The 22,379-nt window shown below is 40.9% G+C and overlaps 1 protein-coding gene across 2 annotated transcripts; it reads right to left on the reverse strand.

Annotated features, from left to right (window-relative positions):
- Window positions 1-283: 283 nt before the first annotated feature.
- LOC119724903 (phosphatidylinositol 4-kinase beta-like) lies at window positions 284-22,201 on the reverse strand. Of its 2 annotated transcripts, XM_038196203.1 has the most exons (15): window positions 22,082-22,201; window positions 12,152-12,914; window positions 11,724-11,841; window positions 10,894-11,153; window positions 10,154-10,338; window positions 9,513-9,603; window positions 8,674-8,813; window positions 8,213-8,446; window positions 7,709-7,870; window positions 6,579-6,761; window positions 5,866-5,997; window positions 5,241-5,374; window positions 4,946-5,078; window positions 4,512-4,632; window positions 284-4,178 (listed from the first exon to the last, which is right to left on the reverse strand). In XM_038196203.1, the coding sequence occupies exons 2-15, from the start codon at window positions 12,828-12,830 to the stop codon at window positions 3,991-3,993; spliced, it is 2,760 nt and encodes a 919-aa protein (XP_038052131.1). In that variant the 5' UTR covers window positions 12,831-12,914; window positions 22,082-22,201; the 3' UTR covers window positions 284-3,990. The 2 variants fall into 2 exon arrangements, with proteins under 2 accessions (XP_038052131.1, XP_038052133.1); XM_038196205.1 differs by lacking the exon at window positions 22,082-22,201 and having other exon boundaries at window positions 3,991-4,178; window positions 10,154-10,335; window positions 12,152-12,830.
- Window positions 22,202-22,379: the final 178 nt, after the last annotated feature.

Consider the following 22,379-nt stretch of genomic DNA (forward strand, 5'->3'; position numbering starts at 1 on the left):
TGAAAAAAATTGCAAGGGGTCAACCAATTTCTTCATAATGACATGTCTATCCCGAAATCATTAATTCATTGCTTTCACATTAAAAGAGACAAATTAATCAATTGTGACACAATGGTAAATACTTCCTCTTGCCTGCAATACATTATAGAAAGTTTGCCTGCAGTACATTATAGAAAGTTTTGTTGGAAGGAGGGCGGGGGGCGGGGAGGGGAGGGGGAGGGGCGGGGCTAGGAGTTAAGTGCAATCCAAACTCCCACAAAAAAGTTAGACACTCTTTTTAGCATTTCATATGAGTTTTTGATGTTCTGTTTTTATTACAAATGCACTCTGTACACATATAAGGGTATAACAAAGAATGCTGTACATAACATGGAATCAATTTACACAATACATATTACACTATGGAAGTACAATGTACATACATGTATGCAACATCGAAGTGGAACTATCGAAAAATTATACGGACAACTACGGTAGATCTATGGCTGTATGGGTGGATTTACTGTGGGATAAGAATGTCCATTTTAGGAAGGAAAACCTTTTTTCTACATCAAGTCTCCATCTCGTGAGTAGTTAATGCTACTCGTTCAACTCATGGTGTTTTATCTACTCGAGTACTCGTCCTGGCGCGAGTAGCAATTTAGGGTTTAGGGTTCACGGCTTAATACGTCCCCTGCAAACAGGGAAACACTCCCTCCACCTCTGTCTCCCTAGGATTCCATTCATCAAAAACACCCCAAAAATTCGAATAAATGACTCAAAACGTCACACAGTGGTACTACGTGTGACTTGCACGCTATTTCCTTGTAAGTTACTTCATGTCGTACTAACTAAATGTAATTTTTCTGCTTTTATGGGAATTTGGTTAACTACTCCCGAGTACTCGACTACTCGTGAGTCATTTCTTTGTGAGTACTCGAGTAGAAAAATCCACTACTCGCCCAGGCCTAGTGTAGACCATTCTGAACCATTGAAAATGATTTTGTGTGCGCTTGAACCAGCTTGGCTAGACTTGTCTTTTTTTTACTTCTAGCAATTAAGATGTGTATTTTTTTTATCCAAGTTCAAAATTTGGTTTACAAATGGTCTCAAAAGCAAGGAATCTACTTTCGAAAATTCAACAGCTAGATTGATTGGAATTTTAACACAAGTGTACACAAATACGATACATTCCACTGTGTAGAATAGGAATTATTACATTAAAAATATATAAGTGTTTTTCATATGTTGGCTTACAGCCGACATTTGGGCACTTGTGCAAATTGATTCAGTGTACTTTTTATCTTAATTTCAAAAAATAAATTACAGTAATATAATCATGTTTACTACAAATCATACAAAATCATACAAGACATACCATATTGACAATGTATACTTTTACTTTTATATTAATCATGCAAATACGTTTAACTCGACTATAGTCTCGAACTTCTCAAAATTCTTCTCAAGTACAAAAACTGTGGCTTGAGGACAAGACTAATTTAAAGGTCAGTATCGGGTCATATCACCAGAAAAAGCTGGGTCACGTTCCTGACAAATTCTTGTCATGTGAAATGACTTTTTTTTAAGGCATGCAAATCTCTAGACCTACCAAAGGTCATGTGAGGTCGTCAAAGGTCAAACCAAGGTCATTTTTTCCTGGCTTGACCACGACCTGTCCCACACAAAACATGCAAAGAATTTCCGGGTCATTCCACAATCATTCCCAGGTCATTTTCCTTACCAGGTCATTTCAGAGGTCATAACACGAGAATTCTGACTTTCTCGTCAGCATTGACCTTTCAAATTCAGACAAATTAGCTTCTGTTTATCTTACTGATTCATTCATGCATTTAACAATTACACATCACTCGAAACCACATCTCAAATTTGTACAATTAAACAATGACATCACTGTTTCCATGGTGACAAGTTTCACTTACGCAATATACACCAAGCTGATTGGTTATAATGAAAAAAGAAAAAAAGTGATTTTGATTTTTTACATTCTTGCATTGTTTTTGCTAAATATTTCTACGATAATTTGTCTTTTAACAATTTTTTTACATTTTGCTTCTTACAGGCACAACTTGAAATTTGACAAATATTGTCAAGTCAAAAATGATCCACAGAAATGCCATAGTTTTAGTTTTTCACAGTTTCTTGAGATTTAAGTTTCGTTATTAAAAGCAAAATAATGTAACCCAATATTGCAAACTGAGGATATAAATACAAGATCCAATACTACAAAATGAGGCATATCACAATTTTTGTCAGTATGCAATGTACAAAGAAAGTTTACTTAGAAAAAACAATCCTACATAAAACTCATTTTGTTGGATTGATCAGATACATGTTAAGTCCCCTGCTTTGAATTCCCACAAGTTGCCAAGTTCAATTTATTAATGCAATGCCCATAAAACTGTTTTACCTGAAAAAACCTCAAAACAACTTAACAAATGCACAAGCATGCCAAAAATCTGCTGAGTACCAGTTGCCTGACAGGTCAAGCACATATAAGCACATCACCTTTAGTTGGTAACTGGTAACTAATTTTTTGCTGAGCCTATTTTAGTTTTATGTCAAGAATAATTGTTGAGAAGTTGTTTTCTAAATGGCAGTGTATATTTGACTGTGAACCGGTCTGCGATTGTTTCTGTTGTTAAACAATAAGAGAAGACATATATCACTTTTGGGACACAAAAAAACCAAGTTTCAGGCTGGCCGGGACTCAAACTCAAGCGGCGTTGCCTGCGAGGCTAGGCGAGTATGCCATCCACTAAGCCACATGTTTGCACAACGTGAAATGGTAAATAAATATCTTATATGGTGTAGGCCTACTAATGAGGGCGCTAAAAAGTCTGCCGGCTTAACTAATCACGGGAAAAAATGCGGGACCGGCTCACAGCTAGCTATTAAAACACTTCGTTTGTAAATTGAATAAATACTTCCTGTTTTTTTTTTAACATACGAGAAACCGTCTTTCAGAGAGGGACCATTTAACACAGACATGCGCACCTCACAAAATTGCAGATTTGCCACCATTTTGCTGAAAAAAACGCACTGCATTGCAAGCGGCCCGCTTGAGCAAAATGAAGTTTTTTTCCGCAATCTGCTTAAAACTAAGAAGGCAAGATTCAAAAATCAAGAAATTGCACACAGAATCCAGCGGACTGGTTCCCGCCCCCTCCAAAGCTCATACACACAATAACGAGTCGGGGAACCGGTCCAAGACTCCAGCTAGTATTCACTCAACAACGGAGGGCGCTGTTCAATCACAACTAACCTCAACATTTTGCGCAGCCACTTTTTAATTTGTACATAATGGGCTTCTCAATAGCAGAAGAAACAAAATCACTAGATTTTCACAAGATTCTACGAAGATCATTCGCCCACTTGCTAATAATGCCTACTTTTTTTTTTAAATGGCTTAATATAAAATTAGCTTTTTTGTTTATTGTACAGTTTTATACAATTTGTACATTAGCATGCAAATCCTAGTATACATGTACACCGCATACACTTCACATACTTTTTACTTGAAACTGGCAACTAACGCCGATGTGCTCCAAAATTCATTCTTCATTTTTAAAAACCCTGTGCTTTTACAATATGCACTTCTACACGGTTCCACGTCTTCCTGTGTTTGCAGTACACATGGGCCAACGGGCATGATTATATCCCATATGTATTGTACTGGTTGGTAACCGAAAATTACTGTGTAGGTGCAACACTGCTAAGATGTATCTGTCAATCAAAACTGGTACCCTGCAGTTTCATACCTGCCGATGGGATGAATATGCTAAAAACCAAAGTACGCATGGATACATATATCTAAACTGGTACTCGGCAATCCCAACTGGTACCCCGCTACGAGTAAGGTAATGGAAAGGTAATGGAAACCGTCATGCTGTGGCCCGGTGAGGCACTGGAAACCATCTTACAGCCATGTGGATATTTAACGATCCTAACTGGTTCCCCGCTATCTGTTAGTGTTGGTGTCGACCTCTCTCAGATGAATATACCATTGGTGAGGTATTGGAAACCGTCGTAGAGTCGCGTGGTCAGAGAATGCATGCTGGATTCCACCATGTTCTGAGTCCAGAGCTGGAGCTGTTCTTCGGTGAGGTTGGTGTGGAAGCGGTCACGAAACGCTCGGACGGTGCTGGCTCCTTGCTTGAAACAGGTCAGTTGGGTACCTGAGATGAAAGAGACGGGAGAAAACAATACATTACAGGTCTAGACTTGTTTGGTGTGTAGAACTCAAAATCTTGTAGGCACTTCTGGAGATTGTGGGTTTGTGTTAAGCCTGTGAAGTTGTGGTGTCCACGGGCAAGACATTTTACTCCAATTGCTACTCTCCACCCAGGAATGAGTGGGTATCTGAAGGCAGAGATGGTTATCAAGCTGTTTATGCCAACAAAGGAAGCATCAGGTTAACTATAAATTGAATTTATTCCAAGGCATAAGGCTCCAATTACAAAGAAGGAAGTTTAAGATGAAACTGTTAACCAGTTAAACAGTTAACTAACCTGATTGCAGGACTTCTACTAGTTGAACCAGTTTATCCTGGTGTTTCCTGGCCGCTATCAACCCTTGAAGCATCAAGATCTTGAAGTACTCAAACATGTCACTGCCGACGCCTCCCATGACCTACAAATTGGAGACCGAAAAAGTAGATGCATCATTTTTCATAAACCGTTGTCAGTGTTGGACGATTTACAGTCTTTGGTGCAAACGGGGTATCAAAATGTAGCTAACAACATCCCCAAAGGTCTATAGAAATGACGGCATCGTAAGACGATCAGATTCAAAATTATGACCCCTCCAATGAGTGTGGACTTTCTTTTATTGCGGTGTTTAGTTAAAGTATAATGGACACTCAATGCGTATGTCTTTGGTAAGGGAACTTGCTGGAATTTTTCACTAGCAGTTGATTGTCTGATTGATTACGAATTAGACTCACCTCAACAAACTCCGGTGTGAGTTTGAAGTGGGACGCCTCAAAGCCCAGGTTGCGGGGCGACGAGGACAGGATGAAGCCGAAGTCAATATGGATGATATGGCCGGTCGGGTCTAGTAAGATGTTCCCGTTGTGTCTGAGAGAAAAAAAAACCGGAGAATGTCAAAGTTAATGTTTATTATTTGCTCAAAATTATCAATTTCGGAACTGGGCCCGCACTTAGTCAACAGGACCAATAGATATAAGGGATAATTGGTAATGGATAACCGTCGATGGATAATATTGATAATTGTCTCACCGATCTTTAACTTGTATCAAGTAGCAGACCAGGCAGTAGGCAGCACAGCTCTGCACGAAGTTCTTCTGCGCGGTCAGGAATCCCTCTGTGCTGGGCCCGCCAAACTCACTGTAGAAGTAGTTCAGCAACGACACCTGCAAAACACATTTAACATTTTAATATTAATTTTGCCCCTCACAAACATTTATGCTTTAGATTCAGTGTTGTCAAATGCGGCTTGTGAGAACAATTCACAAGCTTAATACTTGTTCATCCCTTGTATGCTTATAAAGAGACATGTGATTGGCATCAAATGGCTCTACTGGACTCGAACCAGCAAGCCGACCCCAACAAGCTCGGTGGTCTAGTGGTATTAAGATATCTGCACCAGTAAGCAGGGAGTCGTTGGTTCGAGTCCCACTCGGGTGGAACTCGAACCAACGACTTCCTGCTTAATCTCTTTGCACATTTAGTAACAGAGCATCAGGTGTAAAAGTCTGTAGGACCTTGCTGCATTGAACCATCAACACCAGTGCATGAACGGCCAACTCTGAGACAATGAGAGTAGTCCCATTGAACAATGCCACAGTTGTAACCTTATGAAGTTGGTTACCACGGGGTTAAATTCTGGAAGCATTTGACCAACCTTGCTGTTCTTCTTGATCTGATGCAGCGAGACCGCGTTGATGATAGGTTCAATCAGACCGCTGTTGCTGGAAGTGACCACGATGTGGGAAGGACGGACCCACAGCGGCACATGCTCCTGCTTCCAGATATTCTGAGAGGAAAACATGGACGTAAACTCTCCTTTGAAATGTGACTGAAAACCTCAAACTTGAATGATGAAATAACGAGGACCGCATCTTTGCCTTACTTAAAGTTTGGAGAATTTTGTGCACTAATGAGTGAGTAACGTTGGCCAGATTTTATTTTGCCTGTTATTTCACACTTAGGTTCTAATTGACACTCTTCTTGGTTCTTGTTCTTGGTTGGTTCATCTCCTAAATACTCGGCGTGGGAGTTTATACAGGAGACCAGAAACACCGGGGCAAACCCCTTCTCTTAGCGACAAGTGTCACTGGACTCTTTAACGTGCATTGGATTACACAACACACGGGACCTACGGCTTTACGTCCCATCCGAAGGACGAAGCAACAATGGTTAAGTGCCTTGCCCAAGGGCACAAGTGTCCACTTAGCGGGCTCAAACCCAGGGCCACTGCTGCCTCTGAAACACCAGAGCATGAGTCCGATGTTCTTGACCGCTAGGCCATGATACACATCATACATTTTGAAAATTGATAATTTCATCATACATTTTGAAAATTATAAGATTTTGGACAGGTATTTCTTGTCCTACCTGTAGTTGCTTTAGCAGTTGATATGCCAGTAGCTCCAGTCTCAAGTCGTCACCGCACTTGACGATGACAGACAGAAGATGCCAGTTGGGCAGATGGCCATAGGGGGAGGACTCTCGGATCCGCTTGACCTTCTCCTCCCAGGGTTCCTTAAGGGCCGCGGCCGATGGGTCCTCTGGATCACGCTGGAGATGGTAAGAGAAAGGTTTCCATTAGTTACCCTTGAAGCCATTTAACAGGTCAAAATCAATCGACTGTTTTGAACAGTTGAGTGCTCACTGCCTAGATTAAGCAGGATTGACTGGCTTTGACTATGCCAATTATGTAACACAATTTTTTTGGGTCCATTCCAACGGCATTACCACAGTTAAGGATCTACACTGTATCTGTTTGAGCATGAAATGCATTTAGCGCATTGTGTCATAATCCTTACAAACAACACGGCACAGACATGAGTACCAATGAATTTGATGGAAATGCCATTTATTTTTCACCTGAACAGGTATCTTATCCTTTTTAGTTCTATTTTAAACCTTTTCAGTATAAATATGTCAAAATACTAAAGAAATTGCACAAATGAAAGACAATTGCACAGAGGGCTCACAGTAACATGTTTCACTGTTTGAAGCACCTTTGAAAAGGATATTTAAAAATCACTTCTTTTACATAATTGGCATTTTCTCAGCAACCCAAAGTGCTGTTTTTACGATTTTTTTTCCGTATGTGAAAGAAAATGCTCTCAACTTCAATCTGATATCCATAACATAAAAATTCACCGATCACGTTTTGGAAAAAAGGCAAATGTTTCAAGGGTACATTTGATTGGGGTCACCCTGTACAGACACATTGGTAGAATCCTAGCTTTCACGACCAGATACAATTAACCTTAACAGAACTCAATCCATCCAACCCCAACGGCACTTTTTGTTGGAATCTGTCAGGATGGGTACAGTACCCCTAAACTGACAGTCCTTTACATTGGGTTGGCACACCTCCAGAATCAAAGTCAGAAATATGTGTGTGCTGTTTCCCATATGGTGTTGGAATTTGCCAGGATGGGTATGGTTCCTAGTAAATTATGCTAGGAAGTTAGGGTTAATAATGATACTAAATTCCAGGACTTGATTTTGACCTTGAAGTAGGTGCTGGGCGCGGTCAGATACTCCGTCAGTCTGCGCCTGACGTCCCCCGCTGCGATGTAGACTGGCTCCTTGCTGTCCGTGCTGGTGGTGCTGTCATGTGACATCTGGGAGATGGTGTCGCTAGACCCGTTCTTCTTGGAATACTGGTATTGCTGGGGTCAAGACAAAACAAGACAACTTTGGTAAAGCTAGTCTCAGAGTGCATAATTCTATCCAATTGATTCTGAATGGCGATTCACTGGAAGTCTGTTCATGCATCTGGTGAACACAATGAGCCGGGTTTAGCCTATTGTTACAGGGTAATCCTATACAACAGCACTGCCCGGCTTTCTTCATGAGTCAACAACCAGGCTAAGTCACAAGAGATAGTCAGTCGGTCCGGACACTTTCATTGAAATAGTTCACGCGGTTCTTATTCGCCCGAAATAGCGTCCTTCAACCTATCTCTTTGTCACCATTGAGGGCGCACTTGTGCGCGCAGAGTCCAGACTCACCTGCAAGATCTCATCGTCCTCCTGCGACCAGCAGTCGTGGTCCGAGTCGTTCTGGTGATAGATGGAGAACGTCCCCGGTGGTGTGTAGGAGATGTGGTTGTCGTTCATGAAGTACTTCTGCAGGTTCTCCTCCGACTTGGTGTAGCGCAGCGTGTTCTCCAGGATCTTCTGGGGAAGCGGGGCAGTGTGCTTGTTGTCGCATTCCAGGACCTCCACGTAGATTAGGTATGGTGCCTGTTGGTAAAAACAATACATCAGCAGTGATGTCACAATGAAACCATGCTTAGACACACTCATCCGAAAAATTGAAGCAAGCGTGCATTTTGGCAACCTATTGGTCAAAGAAACACTAACTGCATGCGTACGACTTGAACACGAGCGTTGTTCCACCATAAAAGCCGCCTCTAATCGAAGTTGCCAAATCAGTTTAATGACCATTTGTTTCACAACTTTTTTTTTACCTTGTCTTTGGAGTTGAGCACCACCCCTGACGCGTGGGGGATTCTGACGATGTGATAGTCAAACTCTGAGTGGGAGGGCAACCAGATCCGAGCTGGTAGATTCATGTTGAGCATGGACAACTCTGCTAGTAATCTACTCGCTGTCGGGAAAGACAAAACACAGACAAAATATTGGTCAAATATTGGACTTTTTCCGACTTCAACTATATTTCCTGAACAAGACAGTCCAGCTTTGTCTTGCAAGTGTATTTCCAACTCTGCTTTTGACATTTCAAAAGCCATTGTGCTCGCTCTATTTATAGAAGCAGGTTTTTGGTTGAATGTTAACCCTAACTCCCTAGGCATTTTTGCTGGGATGCAACCTCAATCCTGCAAAATCCTCCAACTGCTTTCATGTAAAAATTGCATACAGCCTCAATCCTCCAAACCTGTCTGATATTTCTATAAACATGTGGTCTTTGGAGGGGTGACCACTGCCTCAATCCTGCAAAATCCTCCAGCAATCACTGTCAATATGTTGAGGCAGAGCCAGTGACATCCTGGAGCAGTGCAGAGGATTTGAAGTATAATCCAGGCCTATATTTATGTATACAAACTGAGCATAAGCAACACAAGGTCCTGCCTAAGACCTTGACACAGTGCATCCTGCAAAATAAGCCACACATTTTTGCCATAGCCTCAATCCTGCAGAATCGTCCACTTATGCAAGGAAGTTTTGGAAGATTTGATAAGGCTAGGGTTATAATACATGTAATTTGGTTTTTAGTGAGAAGTTCTCAATGAACTTCCAATCCATACTGGCTGTTTCATGATTGTATGTAAATTGTCTACTTGCTTACTTCTCATTTCTCTGGTCGGTAGCCCCTGTAACCGGTTCCCAATAGCCATCAGAGCTCTGATGAACTCCAACTCGACGGCCAATCTTGGGGCCTGTACAGATATAAAACGAAATAAAAAAAGAAAAGCTTTAAAGGTAAAGTCAATCATTTGTAATTTGTGCATTTTCTTCGTTTGAAGCAACAAAAGTGCTCAAGATATAAAGAAGGGTGCTGAACAACTAACCTGATAAACTTTCAGCTTAGCTTCAGCTGACTCATGCTTTGAATTGGGCCTGAATTCAGCGTCCGAAACGTGTACTCACTGAGCCGATTGCAGCTACGTGATGTCGCGCACCGATCCAACAAATTACAGCAACGACCAATTGGAAAGGCCAACTTTCGTTAATTTCTTCAAAATGACAGCTTGCCAGAAGGAATCATTTCACAGGGAGTTTAGTTCCCTTACTATCTTTCAACCAAGTATGTTGTTCAAGAATAATTACGTCAGCTACTTTTTGGATAGCTGCAAATGATGGACTGTAGCTTTAATTCACTGTTTTCAAACGTCATTTGTAACATACTCCTGTACAAAATCACAATGTGATTTCTGTTTTTTTTCTTTTTTAGGAAGGGAGGGGCGGACGTCAGGACCCTGCTCTTACCTGACAATGACATTCCAGCTTGGGCCGGTGTCCCCCCTTCATGAGGTTCAGCACGTTGGCCGTGTTGTCGAAGCAGGTACACCCGCTGTCAAAGGCGTGGCCCGAGGAGAGGTCCCCCATGGAGGCAGCCGACGAGGTGCTACTGACCCGGCGAAGGGTGACTGTGGCAGCCTGGGCGGTGACTACTGGAAATTGTCCCCAAAAAACAAAGAGACAAATTTATTCTTAAGATCTAAATTAAGTTTGACATTTGAAACAGTAGCAACTTCATGTGAGAGTTTTCAGAGAATTGACTCAGTTGCAGAACTGTAGCAGAGCGATTCCATGGTGTAACCAATGGAAAATTAAACCACCGTTTTTATTTGGTTTGATTAGGGTCGGGCCTAATATCTTTTGGGGTTCTTTTGGGACTCTGGAATGCCGAACAGAAATGGGTGTTTAATTCTTATCCAAGAAATTCAAGATTGCAAGACAAACAAACATGGATCTTGTTACACTGAGTTAGGCTTCCAGGGATGTGATTGTTAATTTTTTAAAAAAAATAATCTGAAAAATTATGAAATTTCTGAAAGATACATATCTTTCTATACAAATAATGTCTTTTTTACGGATTAAAAAAGTCTGAAAAATATCATGCCTGGGCTTCTAACTTTGAAGTGTTGCATGTTCTTGCATTAGGCAGGGTTTTGTAGACAAAGGGTTAGAGTTACATGTAGGGCAAAGATGCCATTGATACATACAGCATGAGGCGTCCGACCGCGACCGCGTGTGCGTCTTCTTCATCGGCGACAGGACGGTCGTCGGGCTCGTCGGTGGGTTGCCGACATTCCCGGCCGGCTCCTTCTTGGTACCCTTGTTAGCCGGTCTCAGCTCCTCCGAGAGGATCTGGTTGCGTAACCTGGTGCCCCGCGAGTGCTTGCGGGTCTGCACACCCGTATTGTGCATGTAGGCCTCCAGGAGCCAGACCACGTTGAGCGAGAAGTCTATGCTGGATTTACATCTGTGTATAATCGCGAAAAAAAGCTGAAAAGCTGGTCCCAAAGTGCACAAAGTTCTATTAAAATTCCAAAAATGTGTCACTTGGCGTATCTTCGGAAATGGCCTTCTTTTATTGTTTTCTTCAAAATAACAGAATGCTAGACAGAATAATTTCACAGGGAGTTTAGTGCCATTACTATCTTTAAACCGAGTTAAGCTTTTCAACAATAATTTCGTCCGTTACTTTTTGGAAAGCTGCAAATGATCTACTCTGCCTTTAACGGGCAATCCTATATGATAGCACTGCCCGGCTCATGAGTGACAGTTGGCCAGTCAAGACAGTGAGATAGGTACAAAGCGGACACTATGCTGGCTTTCTTGAATTTTGCCCAATTATTGGCATTACAGGGTAATCCTATACAATAGCACTGCCCGGCTCAGGAGTGACAGAACAATGGGGGAGTCAGTCAGTCAATCAATCAGGAGCAAAGAGGACAGGACACTACGCTCACCCTCTAGGACCAAAAAAAAGATGACATATGAAGTATTACTTCAAAAAAAAAGAAAAAAAGACCACATCTTGTTGACTCACCTGTGGATAATGTAGGGTTTGAGAACCTCGGCCAAGTCACTCATGTGCAGATAGATGTTGAGAACTTGGGGCAAGTAGAAGTCAAAATCAAACTCGTCTAAGCTGAATAATTTATTAGCTGTAGGGGAAAAGAAGTTGTAACCTTTATGCAACGTGGACTTTGAAAATGCTCTTAAAGTAAAATGTGAAAAGTACCAGCGTCACTTTTTCATTATAGCAGTTTATTAGAATGAAAGTCTTGAAAAAGGTAAGTATCATGTTTTCCTTAAGCATAATTTTCGCAAATGCTGGAGAGTAAACCACAGCCCTCAGTGCAACCAGCTTTTGACATTTGACGCATGAAGGACTTTGCCAAACAGTGGAATATGAGCTCATGCGTGCGCGAAATTATATTTCATGGGAAGGGCTTATTTCATCGTAACACTTACCAATATAAGTCTGTACACCGGGCTCCTTAGATTTATACAAGTGGGTAATGGCAATGGAGGCGTCCAGTAACTTGGACTCAAATAGTCTCAGGAGAAGCGACTCCCTGGGTGGGGGGAGTTTGTCCCTCACGCACGCCGTAACCGGCGACAGACCCCCAGCAAGATCCTGTGACACACCACCTTGCTTTATGAGATTGTTCCGATGTTCCTCCTCTGATGGGGTGGTGGGCGTTTCCGACGTTTCGATCACTAGGGAATCGGGCAAATCCAGGCTTAACCTGCTTGGGTCTAAAGTCCTGGAGTGGCCCCCGCTCATGTCGTCGCCGTTGGGAAGCATTGGGGAACCGATGGGGCAGGGCGCCGGGTGACCGTTTTCCTCAGGGCGGAGCTGGCCGGCGTCGAAGCGCAACTTGCGGAATCCGTTCCGCCCGTTGCCGTTCGCGTCGCAGTCGCGCATGGTGTCATGGAGCGCGCTCAGATTGGTCTCGGTGATGTTCTTGAGGCCGTTGTGGTAGGCCTGCGAGTCCATCCCGTTGACCTCAGTCGTGACCTTTGACACGCCGCTGACCTCCATGTCTTCTTCCTCTTCCTCAGAAATGACGGTCGAGTGGCCGTTCACCATGGCTGCCTCTGGCTGTGTCCGACAGTGCATCGGTGTTACCTCCGGTATTTTCTCCATCCTTAGATGGGCGATAGTTCCTGCAGTCCGCAGTCTGTTACCTTCTCATCAACCTATCCATACTGGATGTTTACTGCAAGTTATCTATAACAACAAATACAAAAATGAACAATACCTTAAGTTTCAGCTTTGCAACCATACTTCCCCCGGAACCAAAAGACTTTTGTTTCCTGCAGACTACCTGCCGCGTCATTGGAGTAACGTCGGCGGATCGCCAGTCGACATTGTTTATGGTTAGAACTAGGGCAGTATCTGATCGCCTTCGAACCTCTAACTTTCGATCTTGATTAAGATAAAACTGTTTCTTTCCAAGCATGTTACAGAGACAGTGAAAAAAACAAAAGGCAAGAAAACAGAAAGATAGACAACAAACTTTTACTTTCTAAGCGTTTTTGCTAGGACACGTAACGTGTTTAGGAACCTTCCCCAGCTAGATCAGTAGCAGTATCGAAACAAAATTGTCAAGACAAACTACATATACATGTACGGTACGAGTTGACGGTCCGTAAACCCCAATTACCTTTTTGAACCCAGCATTATTTACACACTTTATCAATCTTTGGAGGGCATCACAGATTAATATCATGGTTGAATTCTTTTCCCACAATGTCACAATTTTGACCTCATTTTAGTTGGTTTCGGATTATTTCTTAACAAAGGGAAGCACTGGCGAATGAAAAATTCAATATAAATATAAACTACTACATGGAAAAACCCACAAACTCCTGAAGAATGCCGGTGACTTTAATGTGACGCAGAATTTAAATAAACTTACAAGTACATGTACATTGTATGCATGTACAGTGCATGTACGCATACATTTTGTACATGCTCTTAACCCTCCTGCTGTTTGAACAGTCACAGACAGTCAAACAATCAATCGTCTTCCCCTGCCATGCCTTTTACACAGGCTAGTCACCAACAGTCAGATCATATTTCAAGCAAGCACTGTGACTAGTCAAATTCAGTCAACAGACAAAAAAAGAACAGGCAAGTGGCAGGCACAGCTGGCTGATCAATCACCTACAGTCAAAGCATAGTTGTATAAAGTTACATACACAGATACAACAAGTCAATCCTGCTTTATGTAGGCCGGGAGCTCTTAACTGTTAAAAACAGTCACTTGACTGATTTTGACTTTTAGGGCAACTTGGCACAGGATGCATAAATTTGCATAGGAGGGCTAATGTACTTTGTATGTTGACTCTCATTAACCTTAACTCCATAGCGTCTTTTACTAGAAACTGGACCAAGTCCATCAAAATCCATCAATCACTGTGCGTCCAATACAAAACTGCACATGACATTATGAAATCCACCACTGACGCACTGGTTGACATTCATGGACTTGCTACACATGGCTTTTATCACAATAGCAGTACAGGAAGCTAGGCAAAATCAATCAGATACCCCTACACTGCTTCAGGCCATTAGGCCCAAGTCCATCATACTCCATCAATATTTACATGTAGTCACGCCAGGCCTTCTGGACCAAGTCCCCCAAAATCCACCAAAATAGGAGGATGGATTTTCATGGAGTTGGGGTGGTTAGGGTTAATACAAACTCAGCCAGACCAAGCCAAAAATGTTTGTTATATCAGAATTTTGTAGTGCCAGTCCCACACAAATGAACAGTGTTCGCTGCACACACAAATGAACAGTCAGGACTTACAAGCTATGCCTGTAGGTGTAGGCTTTATGTTTGCTATAACCAGAATTAACGAGAGCTGACTGTGCAGCCACAAAAATGATTATGACTCATAGAACCTGTATGTACATCAATGTGCACTGTACATGTACATGTCATATACGTGTACGTGCATACATGTACCTTTGACCCGTGATAATTCTGTGTTTAACACTAGAGGCATTCAATTCTAATTTTTATGTACATGTATGAACAATGAAACAGTCGATGAAAATAATCTAATGTAATTTGTTACATGTATGTTACATGTACATGTACATGTATGATGCACATGTACACTGCAAGTTGTTCATTGTAAAGGTCACAATCACATTTTTTTTTTTATCACACGTCTTTACATGTACCTTTCCAATGCTCACATGTTGGAAATGTACATGTACATGTACATTCACATGCACATTTTTGTTCTATTAACATGTTTACGTTACAATTTTTAAAGTGCCAAAAATATTTCAAAATGATGCATGCACCACCAAAAAACGTACTGCAAATTGCAAAATTTACCCCACTTGTACCGACCATGTACATCATAAATTGTATTAATTGGGATACAATGATTCACAGATAATTATCACAATGTTATCACGCTGACTAATACGATACAAATCAACGACACATTGTATGCACATTCGTCATTGCCCAGTAACACAATTTACGCATCGATTGATTAAATATGGCCCGTGTCCCTGTACTTTGGTCCCTCTAAATTTTAAATCAATATTTGAGCAGCGAACAAGACCAAACACTTGTCTGAAAAAACAAGGGTGGGTAAAATAGTTCACTCGGGATTTTTTTAAATGTGCTGTATAAATCACAGCTTGATAAAAATTTAGAAAAAAAGACCCATATTTTATAACCCTTGCGTTCAATAAAAGTTGAACTTGGGACCCTATTCATTTTATACAAATACATGTACATGTAGAATATTCTGTCAGAGTACTACATGTATGCATGGAGGAATAAGTCTCCATGATGTATGCAAGCATAATCACTTCCTAAAACGTTCATGTACATGTACATGTACAATGTACAAGACAAATAATTGTTTTTTCTTGTACATGTAGAACTTTGGGTTTCGATGGCGTAATTATACTTACATGTACATTGTAAATTGTTCTTCCTCAAACTTATTACTTGTATGTTTACTGTATTTATAATAGTGTGAACTGTAATAATGTGTCCTGTATGTTAGGCCCCCCAAAAAAGTCTCCGGTTTCTGGTATGCGCGCGCGTCGCCGTAGCCATGCGCGTCGGCAAAATGAAAAAGTTTTGTTTTCAATGAAAGATGATGTCTCAAAACCGCCAAACTCACTGGTTTGACTGGAATCCTCTTGCTGCACAATTTTAACGTGTTTTTAGATTGGGTTATGGTCGAGAATAAGCTTTACATGTATGTGGCCTCTCTGGTCTCCCATAATATTTGCACTAAGTTTAGTCGGGCACCATTTGCAGTCATCAGCCGACATGTGAGGCAAAAAAATCAGGTAAAAAAAAAAAAGCCGCGTCGCCGCACCACTTTTTGGGCAAGCTCCATACCAGAAACCGGAGACTTTTTTTTGGCCTAAGAGTGCTCTATGTTCCGATACCTCTATAGGGGAGCTACTCCTATTTAATACACTAAAAATTACACAAAAATTTACAAGACAACTTGGCCCTGCCACATAATCATAATCCAATCCTTGCATGTCTTTTGAATGGCCCACTCCCTGAACAGCTGAAAGGACAACACTTCACCCAACCCACACACCAGATCAGAATTTGCGAATATCCACTTCAATCAGAAAGGCAATCTGCTCACATCTTGATTCAAGGGTCCCAAGGCCAGAAATTCAATTTAATCTGCATTTCTTACCACACCAATTCTCAACCAATATTCAGGTCAGGCCCACGCACTTCTCCTTTCATCATTCTGTTCATTCAATCATAACAACAGGCCTACTCTAGACTTTCTTTTCATGCTCCCAGACAAGGAAACACCTTTCAGAGAAATTAAAGGCTACTAGGTAGCAGTGACTGGGTACAATGAATGAAAAGCACATTGCATAATCTTTAACCCACACCTTTGGCATTCTGTTCACACAAATGTGATACTAGTACTTACCTGTTCATGGAAATTGTCTTATCGTACTCTACCTACATGTACATGTAAGGATGTGACGTTTAAACGTTTAAATGAAAACTTTTCTAAATCCGTTTGCTCATTTTCCACAAACGTTTCAACGAAGCTACAGCTACACAACGATTCATTCTGTTTTCAGCTCCTCAAGTCAAAAGTTAATCAAATTGTTCTGTTCTTGACAACTGAACCAATAATTAAATACCGACGAACGTCGAAAACAAATAATACGTACATGCAATCAGCGGAATGCAAAGTAAATTGCACACTCACTGCACTGCTGAGTAAAATAATTAACTTTTGAAATATTTTCTCTAACCAGTTACCGGTTAAATATAACAGCCCATCGAAAATGTCAAACACAAACAGCAAGTGCTATACGTCACCAACAAAGTATTGACGCACTCATACAAAAGACTAAGAAAAAAAATCACTTTTTCTTTTCTTTTACACAATACTGTGCACACAGAAACACGACAAAGAAATCTGCAAATATACAAAGATATGCTCTGTACATATGCAAAACTGAGAAAAGATCTTTCGCCCGTAAAATGAGCCACTACTTTGGGGGATAAAATTACAAATCAGACTTAAAATATACATTTACAAATGTACATTTGTGTGCGCTCAATACACGTACAACAAGAAGACCAAAATAAGTTTTACAATTGACCTCCAAAAATGAATTAATTTATATAGATTCCAGGCATACATGATACACTTAACATAGAAATGCTATGGAACATGTACACATCTACATTTAGAGATGTATGTCATAAACTGAAAAGTAACCTAAAACACAAACTGTACTGTATCGGTACCAGTGCCTACATGTACCTACATTTACAAAGCCTTTCCCTAGAAAAACGAACCTGGCAAGACGTGTATGGAAGTCACAACAGCAACCCAAGAAACAGGCAAAATATGAACCCAATCCCACGGACTATCAGTCACCAACTCAAACTACTTGACATCCCGACAAGTCTACTCTATGTAGTCCCTAACAACCCCGCGCTTTGGTTTTAATTATTGGAAGTATTCAATTTCCCACTTAAGAGTGGGCGTCTATGACAACCACAGGGTCGATAGAGGATTTGACTCATCAGAGCAACCCCCCCCCCCATCCCACCCCACCCCCACGGTCAGCGTGCATGCACCTGAATCAGTGTGTGTGAGGGTAATTGGTGCGGGGTCCGTTGCCAAGTGATTTGCTTTCTACTTCCTTGACACGCCCACGCAAAGCAGCACTTGGCATACTTCTGCCTAGGCACTCACACCACGTTCAATAAAATATAAAAGAATTGTCACCTGTTGTGAAACACAGAATCTGAGACTAGAAAAAAAAAAAAACATGCTGAAAATGAGCAGTGTGTATTTTTGAAAAATTTAGTAAATTGGAACTTGTATTTGATCGAATATTGGAATATTTGAACATCGACATCCAAGGTAAAAAAAATTATGAATGTTTATGATAGGCATGCATGTATTTATTTAAGGAAGCTGAACTGATTGATATTTGACAGATTTTAAGGATTTTTTTATGGAAGCATTCAATTCATGTGTGTAATTAAGTGGCTGTTCACAAAAATGTTGCTTTTGGCAAAGAATAAAACCACTCAATACCAATAAAAATACATCACAGACGTGTTTTATTATCTTCTTGGGACTGTTTATGTTTTTGAATGTTCTATTTAATAAAATGCTGTTCAGATATTTGGTGGATTGAATATCCCAATATTGGAATATTCGGTAGGGGCCTACAGCCCTAATGAGCAGCCTCATGTACATGTAGAAGTAAGTATGTATGTATTTTCTGTTTAAACTGATGGTCTCTTGAAGTCAGGAGATTGCACATTTTTATTGAGTTTTGTTTTTTGTTTTTGGGGTTTTTTTTTGGCTAGTCATATTTCAAAAGTCATAGTCACGGAAAATCCACCTAGTGTTTAACTTAACATTCGACAGTGGCATTTTGCCTTCACCAGCAATATACCTCCATTTTGCCGTCAGTGCGCTGTGATTGGCTGTTTTGATGGGAAAGTTTCATGTATGTTTATTTATGAGAAAAGAAAATGACGTCGTGCAATTGTTAATTACTTAGTGTCATCGAGCTACCACAGTACTAGTCTAGATTGTGAGATTAGCTATAGATTGAAAGATACCTGTTTTGAATCCACCAATTGATGACCATTTTTCATGTACTATTTGTCGTCTTCAAATGTATAGTTGGGATAGTTTTAGTTTATTAAAAGGGAAAAGAAGAGTCCGAGAACCGAAGTGTCTTGCAGTGATTCCATCGAAACTACTGACATTGGTTCTCAGAGCACACTGACAGTGACAGCAAATCAGCGTTAGGAAGTATAATGCCGGTGACAGCAAAATATCCACTGCCTTAACATTTACAGAGGAAACATGAGGGTACCAGTGTTGTAGGTCTCGAGACCGGTCTCGGTCTCGAGACCGGTCTCGAGACCACTTTTTGCTGGTCTCGGTCTCGGTCTCGGTCTCGGAAGCTGTGGTCTCGGTCTTGGTCTCGGTCTCGGTCCCCTTTGGTCTCGATATTTTGGCTGGTCTCGGGTCGAGACCAGCAATATGTAGCTTTTACAGCTCGATCGATTACTTTTTGTTCACTTCGTTCAGTACAATAGTTAAAACATTTGCTAGCCCGTAGATCAAGCTTGTTATATATCGCGGTCGGTTTGGACTCGACTGCACGTTGGAAAGTCTCCAAAGTACATGTAAAGCTGCAGCAGTACCAGTCACTGAACGATTTGGAACAAGTTCGGCATCTATCTGTTGAGTCGGGCACATAAAGCAAAGAATAAACTTGTAACAATTTATGCAATAAGGGTCAACCATTTTCGGGGATTGTGTAGTTTAGCCCACCCCTGTGGGCGTAATCACTTGCATTTTGTATTCTGATAATAAATGAGGTGCTTCAAATTAGTTATATTTTCGACCCCATCTAATGATCTCTTTAATTTGGGACAGTATTTTGAAGAAAAAGTAAATTTTTCTACCTGATTTTCCAGCATTGAACTCACACACTCTTACCAGTTACCACTCACTATTGCCACGAGAGTGTATGATGAGACCCCATTTTCTGGCTGCTCAGTTTGAAGTACCCCATTATTCCTCAAAAATTAAAATCCTGTTCAGAAAAAAATTAAAAATCCATATCTGGCACATTCTGGCTACCACCTCGCAACTTGTGGGTCTACATGTACAAGTCCACATTCTATGACAGAAATTTAAAAATTGATTCAACATTTTTTAGCTCCCATTTTTTAAAATCAAGTACACAAGTCTTGTTAGAAGTTAGGTCCTATATTTATTTTAGGAAACAAGAGGCACAATGTAAAATTAAAATTGCATCTTTAAATATCCGTTAGAAGTCATAGCTGAAACCAAGGGGTGACTGTGGAGTTTAGGATCCGAGTTCCTATAACAGATGAAACATCTACCTTTAACTTTTACCTTTGTCAAGACTGGGTGCAGCCCATATTTCTTAAGTATAACTACTTTTTGCTCAAGTAACATGTCATGTATCAATTTGTCAACACTGCCACTGGTCAAAATTTTGGTCTGTAATCTTTGTGAATAGAAAGGTTACAAGTTTCAACTATAATAACGTGTCTTGTTTTTTATTTCGACTATTGTTATTTATTATCAGCGGTCTCGGTCTCGGTCTCGGTCTCGGACCATATTGGTCTCGGTCTCGGTCCGCCTTGAAGGGGCTGGTCTCGGTCTCGGTCTCGGTCTCGAATCTTCAGGTCTCGGTCTTGGTCTCGGTCTCGGACTATCCGGTCTCGACTACAACACTGGAGGGTACCTTGACCAATGGCAGCAAGATTGCAATGCGATTGACCAAAAGGGCAGCACGATTGACTGATCAGCTTACTCCGCTCATTCGCAAACCATACATGAGTGGGTCTATATTTCCTTGCTCCATGATAAAACACAGCGCGATTGACCAACAGCGCAGATGCGTCGATCAGCTTAACACAATCATGACAATCATGCTGGCAATAAACAATGAAAAAAGAAACTAAAAAGAAACATTAATTATGCATTTGAGCATACATAAAAAAATCAAACTAGTAGGCTAGGCTTTAATTCTGATTATAATGTCTCCAACTTCACCACCAACACAAAAGTGTCACTGCTGTGCAGTGAAGGGGGCCAACATTTCCCCCTTTACTTTTGTGTTTATGTTGTGCCCATTCTTGAAAATCACGCATTCTCGAGAATGGGCATGCACATTCTCGAGAATGGGCGCGCATTCTTAAGAATGAGCGCCCATTCTTAAGAACGAGCACGCGTTCTTAAGAATGAGCGCTCATTCTTAAGATTGGGTGGGAATATCACGTGCACAATTTATGAATTTTGCCCAATCTTAACAAATATTGCACGACATAATTATGTTAAATGAATTGTATAGCGGTTAAAAGGGAAACAATTCATATAAAGAGGAAAGAAAATGTGCTATGCTTCTGTACTCGTATAACTACGATAATTTGAATCAAATTAAACCTGTTATTATTGCTTTTTTCTATCCACTATGGGAAGTTTTGTAATAACGGAGGACTGGGAACTAGTCTGGGAAGTGCTTTGTTTAGGCTAGACAAGTTACAAGTCCCTGCATGTATCATATGCGTGCCACGAAAAAAACCCGATGTCCAGAAGCTGCCAAAATTACTGTTTTGACTAGATAGAATCCAGCTCTGCGACGTTATGGTGGGATGTGAACAATAAATTGGTGGCAATTTAAATGGGAAATAGCATTAGCACTATGGGATGTCGCAGTATTCATTCTCATTCTTCACATTCTTCATTCTTACGTCCCCCCCCCCCCCCCCCCCCCCCCGCTTTTATTATCCCAAAAATCAGAATTCTTTGCACTAGTATTATTATGTCTCTTATATTTTCCCGGTCCCCCGCCCCCCCCCATATCAATACGCCTTTACTTATCATATCCACTCTACTTTTCAGCGCCTTGCGTTGCAACAGTATTATTGAGAATCAGTGAACGAGGATTTAGCTAGACTTGCCAAGCGCAGCCGGTGCTCGGCATCGACAAGACCGTTATCTTGTCGCGCATTCTCAAGAATGTGCGCTCAATCTGGAAGAGTTATTTTTTTGCCAAGATTGAGCAAGGATCCAGTTGCACATTCTCAAGAATGTGCATGCCCATTCTCGAGAATGCGTGATTTTCAAGAATGGGCACAACATTGATCACGCATTCAATACGTGATGCCCGATTCAGTACTGTTTTGCTAATCTGCGGAGTGCGGGTCAACGAACTTCCGAAAAGGGGTTCGGCCGTTCACGACGCGACGACCCACGCCACAAAATTGTCCGTTTAGGCTACCTACAAATCTCAAATTAAGAAACAAATAGTATTTTAAGAATTACCCACAAATTACCTACCTATACATCGACACATCTTGCTCCTAAACGGGACTTTATAGTGAAATGTAAGCTCCTTTTTTCTGTCCATTTTTGACGTCCATTTTCCCGTTGCTTCACACGGGAACGGATTGAGGACGATGACGTCATTGCCAATTGAAACAAATTTAAAACACACAATTAAAATTGTATGATTAAAATCAATAAAATTCGTTTAAAATTAGTAAATAATAATACAATCAATATATATTAATATATTATAAGTTATAATTGGAAACGTATATTTTATTTTAATAGTTTAAGTAACTAAGAGTTTAGA

Source organism: Patiria miniata, unplaced genomic scaffold (genome assembly GCF_015706575.1).
Source record: "Patiria miniata isolate m_02_andy unplaced genomic scaffold, ASM1570657v1 HiC_scaffold_18, whole genome shotgun sequence".
NCBI classification, from domain to species: domain Eukaryota; kingdom Metazoa; phylum Echinodermata; class Asteroidea; order Valvatida; family Asterinidae; genus Patiria; species Patiria miniata.

What these genes read in the sequence shown, in the direction of transcription:
- LOC119724903 (XM_038196203.1), bottom strand. Translation starts at nt 12,830, where the DNA reads ATGGAGAAAATACCGGAGGTAACACCGATGCACTGTCGGACACAGCCA. An exon ending in GCGGTCGGACGCCTCATGCT is followed by an intron (nt 10,339 to 10,893) that starts GTATGTATCAAT and finishes GACAATTTCCAG; the next exon opens with TAGTCACCGCCCAGGCTGCC. An exon ending in TCACACCGGAGTTTGTTGAG is followed by an intron (nt 4,633 to 4,945) that starts GTGAGTCTAATT and finishes TCCAATTTGTAG; the next exon opens with GTCATGGGAGGCGTCGGCAG.